General features: G+C 54.1%; 1 protein-coding gene across 1 annotated transcript in view; it reads left to right on the top strand.

Moving 5' to 3' along the window:
- Positions 1-2298: 2298 nt before the first annotated feature.
- DLK2 (delta like non-canonical Notch ligand 2) overlaps positions 2299-5142 on the top strand; it is a 12501-nt gene continuing 9657 nt past the window's right edge. Inside the window, exon 1 of the mRNA XM_026845154.1 lies at positions 2299-2647. Within this exon, the coding sequence (XP_026700955.1) occupies positions 2575-2647 (73 nt within the window). The 5' untranslated portion in view covers positions 2299-2574. The remainder of the gene's footprint in view (positions 2648-5142) is intronic.

The raw sequence follows: 5142 nt of genomic DNA, 5'->3' as shown, positions 1-5142 counted from the left end.
GACTCCCGTTAAATGCTTGCACGTTCCCGGTGAGATTAAGAGGTTTCATTGCTTGAGCTGCCAGCTGGAAAGGAAAAGGGAGAGGGCATGGCTGGAAGTGGGCTTCGAGATACCTGTGGCTGTGTGCCAGCAAAGGGAAAGCCTGGCAGACATCTCCTTCCCTCTCTGGTCCTTCCAGACCTCCTCCTGGCAGTGGGAGGCAGGTGGGGGAAAGGGGTACACCCCCTGAAATCTGTGCCCTTGGGAGAGCCCTGACATTAGCTGTCACACCCGCATACAGAGGGAAGCCAGAAATCACAGGGCAAAACAAGATTCTCCACCTTCTCAATGAACTCATGGGGGTTTTTTTGAAGGGGGATGACTCAGTCTTTTGAGCTGTGGGGGTGCAAGGTAAAATATCTTTTCTCTAGCCACCCTCCATCTATACCTCTGTCTCTTTCCCTCCCCCTTCAAGTCTAACTCCTTTTGCCTCCAGTATTGCACCTTTTATTTTTTTCCCCCTCTCGTGTCTCTGTCCTCTTTTGGATAGAAGTACTGAAAGTGGGCTCAGGGAATCTGTATCTCAAAATAACATGTGACTTAAGCTTACTTTTGCAGCTCCTCACAGCAGGTTTGGAGGCTGCCAGGTACTGAACTCAGGTTGACACAATGACATATGCACTCTCCTACACTCAGAGGATCTGTTTTAGTGGAGCAGCTCACCAGGCAGTCAGACTTTAACTAGTCCCAACAGAGCAGCTGCCTGGAGTCCAGTGCAGGAGACAGGCACCCCACCAGGAAGCAGCAGCCCTGATGATGAGGTACTCCCCGTAGCTGTCTTGGAGTGTAGGAGCAGCAAGCTGGCAGTCAGAAGCTTGGACAGATGCTGACATTTGGCTCTGAATACACAGGAATCACCTCTCCAGGACATCTCACAGGCACTACCAAAGCATCCATACAGTCCATCCCCCCCTGGCCTTGGTGATGGGAAATGTGTGCTGACTACCCAGTGAACGCAGTGGGTATGGATGGATGGTGCCCCCTCACGCCCAGCTTCCTTCCTCTCCCAGGTCCAGGTCCGCATGGCTCAGGGGAAGGTTCAAGCATTTCTCTATGCAAAATTACTGAAGAACCTGCCCTCATGGAAAGCTGCTCCTTACTCCATGGCCTGGAGTTCATCTTCAGTGCCCTGGAGCAAGAGGGTTTACAGCTCTTTGGAGTTCACTCCTATTTATTCTCACTACCTATATAAATGTCTGGTCATTATTTAAATTAATGCCTTTTCTTGTTCCTCAGTGGCAATGAGTTCACCGTATCATCAGTGTTTAGGATAAAGGCGATCCTTCCTGTCATTCATTTTGACTGCACATATTTCTGATTTTGCCGTGTGTCCTGGCAGACCACAAAGGATGAAAATAAAAGAGGCTCATGCCGAGCCTAGGCAGTGTTCCCGGGGACTCCAGGGTTGCAGGGAATGTGACACTGGGCTTGGGCAGCATTCCTGGAGGCTTTGGGAAAACACAAAATACATCCTGGGGTAGCCCAGGGTGGCTACCCTTCATGCAGTACTGAAACAGAGGGTGAATCCCAGGGCAGCTTTCAAACACTGAGGCACCCCTTGCAGAGCCACCAGGCTAAGGGAATTAGGTACTCCTCTCCCCAGGGCCATTTCTGGTGACCTCAGCCACCAGACCTAGGAAGGTTTGAAGGGCTTTTGGAGGCTGAACTGCACTTTTGCCACCAGAGAGCAAAACTGAAAGCAGGGCAACACAGGATAGATTCATCAAGATCACAGCTTGGCCTTTTCTCCACTGTTCCCCAGATCTGCTGCCAGTCCTGCTGTTGAGTGTATGTATTGTCATCTGTCAACCCGGCCACAGAGTGGCAGATCATTGAGATGGTGCAAATTGGGAGGGAAGAGGCAGGAGGCTTTCCACCTTCGACCTTCACCCTCTCCCTGCTTCTCTTTCACCCACCCCCTCCACTTCCCCGCTGCAGGAACAAACACCTACTGCCCATGGAAGCTATTTCTAAGCAATTCCGGGCATCTGGGGAATGAGGGTCTGAACAAATATCGGAGCGTGCGTGTGCAGTGAGCACACACGCGCGAACACACACACACACACACACTCACAGCCACGGTGCTGCCGCAGAGTCAAATATAGACCTTGGGGAAGGGGGAACAATGGCTGGGGTTGGGTTACATGGCTGCAGGGCCAGCGAGCTGCTGATGTTTGTTGTGGGCTGGGGTGGAATGGGAAAAGCAAGGGGGGTGGGATGGGGGAGAACATTTGTTTTAACCCAGAGACCCCAGGCTGGTGCTGTGCGTAAGGCAGAGAGGGTGACCCAGAGCGAGAGCTGCAGGAGAGGATGATCATTTGAGTTGGCAGCTTGGAGGTGTTTGCAGTCTTTCTCCAGCTGGTTTGTGCTGCTTCTCTGCTTCCCTCAAGGGATTAGAGTGGGCAGGAAGGGGTGAGTTTCTCCGGGATTCTGCACAGGGAAGAGTTTCTTTCTCTCTTTGCTCTGGGGAAGGCTCCTCAGTGGAAGAGACGACATCACCTGTTCCCTCAGCCCAGCATCTGCTCCTCACCCCTGATGTCCGGCTGCCTCCAAGGTGCAGGTTCCAGACACTGGAAGAAAGGGAAGCAGCTCCAGCTGGTTTTGACAGGTAATTCCTCCCTCCAGCTGGGAGCAGTGATGGTGTGTTTGAAGGACTGCAGGGGAGGGAGCCTGCGGCTGGCATGTGTTGGAGGGGGAGACTGTGGCAACGGGTCATTCCCACTCCTACTCCAGATCTTTGCTTTGTGGGATTTCCTTCACTGGAAGGAAAAGCAGTGGAGGGACTCTTATGGCTAGGAAAAAATCCTTCCTAATTCTGACCCAGCAGCTGTTCCATCCGAGACGCCTCTAGGGATGGCATGACAGGGATCAGAGCCCAGTAGAGCAGGGTCTCAGCCAAGTGCAGGAATCCTCTCCTCAACGCCCATTTCTTGGGTCCACAAATAGAGCTTGTGTCACTCTGGGCAGCCCAGGAACTGCCAGAGCAAGCCTGGGACTCAGGAGCATTCTTAGGAACAGGACAGGAGCTCTTCAGTGCTGAGGAAGGAGTGCACCCAAGGTCCATGGTGCTTGGGGTTTCCTTATGGTCCCTTCCCCCTCCGCTGTACCCACCTTTTTTACTCCCACCCATCCCTGCCTGCTTCTGTGCGTGATACCCGCACAGAAAACTAAACCTCAAACCCCAAACGCCATTTCCTCAAATATGCCCATTTCTCCTGCTCTGAAATCCAACCCTGGTTTATGTTCTCCATTCCCCTGCCTCAGCGTTCAGATCTCCAGCAACCAGCTTTACCTCCTCAGCCTGGATGGCCCTCGCTCCATGCAACAGCTCTCACCTCTGAGAGAAGCGGTACAGGGAGAGCCATGTGTCCTGCTCTACTGACTAAAACTTAACTGTGTCTCCCTCTCCCACGGCGCTGGTGTTGAGATGTCAACTTGCGCAGGGACCCCTCCACAAGCACCCTCCTATCTGCCCATTCAAATGCACACAGAGCATCAAGAGGGTTTTCTTAGGCACGTTTAACCAAGTGAGGCACAGTTGTGCAATGGCATCGCAGCACAGTGTGGTCAGGATGGGGGCAGATCCCAGCAGAGGAGCACAAGAGCAGGCAAGGATGTTGCAGGTGGTGGTGTCGTATCTGAGACTGTGTAGGCAGTAGAATTTCAAGGAGGAGGTGAGGGTGAGGCTGAGCAGCCCACACTCAACGTTGGAGGTGCCGCCAGTAAAAACTTGGCCTCCAACCATGACTGGCAGAGCAAAGAGTGCAAGGCAGGGTGTTGCGGGGGTCAGAGGAGAAAGGTGGATCCTCCCAGGTCCTAGAGCAGCAGTGACTAAGGGAGAGGCTGTCTTGTTTTTTAACCCAGTACCAGGAGCTGTGCTTTGCTCTCAGCCCCCCCCTCTCCCTTTTGCTGCAAGCCCCAGATATAGTGTAAACCAGGACTCGGAAGCAGGCTGAGCTGGACGTGAAGGACTGGGAGATGAGAATGGATGGAGGACCACAGGAAGCATCTTGAAACAGAGCTGGTGCGTGCCTGTCTCATAAATACCTGAGAAGCTGACAGAGCAGCCTGAGCAGCAGGAGGTTTGGACCTCCCTGGCCCTCAGGGACCTTGGAGCAGATAGGCGGGGTGACAGAGAAAGGAGAAGGCAGTGATCCTGGCTAACAGAAGAGCAGGAAAGAGGCAAGAAGGATGCAGGTCCTGCAGCAGTGGGCAGGGTGGGAGGCTCCCATGTTATTGCTCAGTAGGGTTGTGTTGTCCAGACCTGCCAAGGATGGAGCAAGCAGGGGTCTGCAGTCAGAGCCAGCAGAGAGCTGGGCTTTGGTGGGGCTGCTGGCTGTTGGGCTCTCTGAGGGCGCTGGGGCCCACAGTGCCACCCACAACTGCCGCAGGGTGCGTGGTGCTGAGGGGGCTGTCAGGAATTGCAGAGGGCCGGGGGGCCCGGAGAAGGTGAGATCAGGGATGAGGTGAGCTTTGTCTGGTGAGATGAGATGGGATGTGGAAGCATCCACATAAGTGCCAGCAGAATGTGGTTCTTCTTTCCTGGTGGGTAATAGAAAAACCCGTGGGACACAGGGATAGAAGATGATGGGCTGCAGTGAACTTGTAGTCTAATTAAGGGTTGCTAGGACCTCTGAAAGCAACAGCTATGATCATGTCAAGTAGCAGAAACGCCGTGCAAGGTGCAGAGAGATGACGGCTGTTCCTCCTGAAGATGTGGTGGCCCAACCCCTCTCCCAGGTTGTCTTATTGTTCACCGAGGTGCTGGTGTCCACGGCTTGTGAGCAGCAGCCAGCGAAGTGCCGGGGACCACAGCTTTGCCGAATGGCTTCTTTCTTGTGGGGTGACCGCTCCTCGATGCACCCTACTTTAAGGATGGGGCTTTGCCAGTGGAGGTGTGTTAGTGGCCCCCGAAGCCATCAGGGAGGGGCTTCAGGGGGTGGTTTCGCTTATTTCGGATAATTTGAGCAAAATGAGGGCTCGGGTCATCCCGCACCTTTTTTTCTGAGAGAGGAACCAAGCGTTGAGGTGGCGGTGCCCCGCGGGAGGCCGGCACCAGCAGGCCGGAGCCCCTACCGGGCGTGTGTGGGCAACCGCGAGGGG

This window comes from Athene cunicularia (genome assembly GCF_003259725.1).
Source record: "Athene cunicularia isolate RWA chromosome 3 unlocalized genomic scaffold, athCun1 chr3_part1, whole genome shotgun sequence".
In the NCBI taxonomy this organism is placed as follows: Eukaryota; Metazoa; Chordata; class Aves; order Strigiformes; family Strigidae; genus Athene; species Athene cunicularia.
This window is presented reverse-complemented; position numbering and strand designations above follow the sequence as displayed.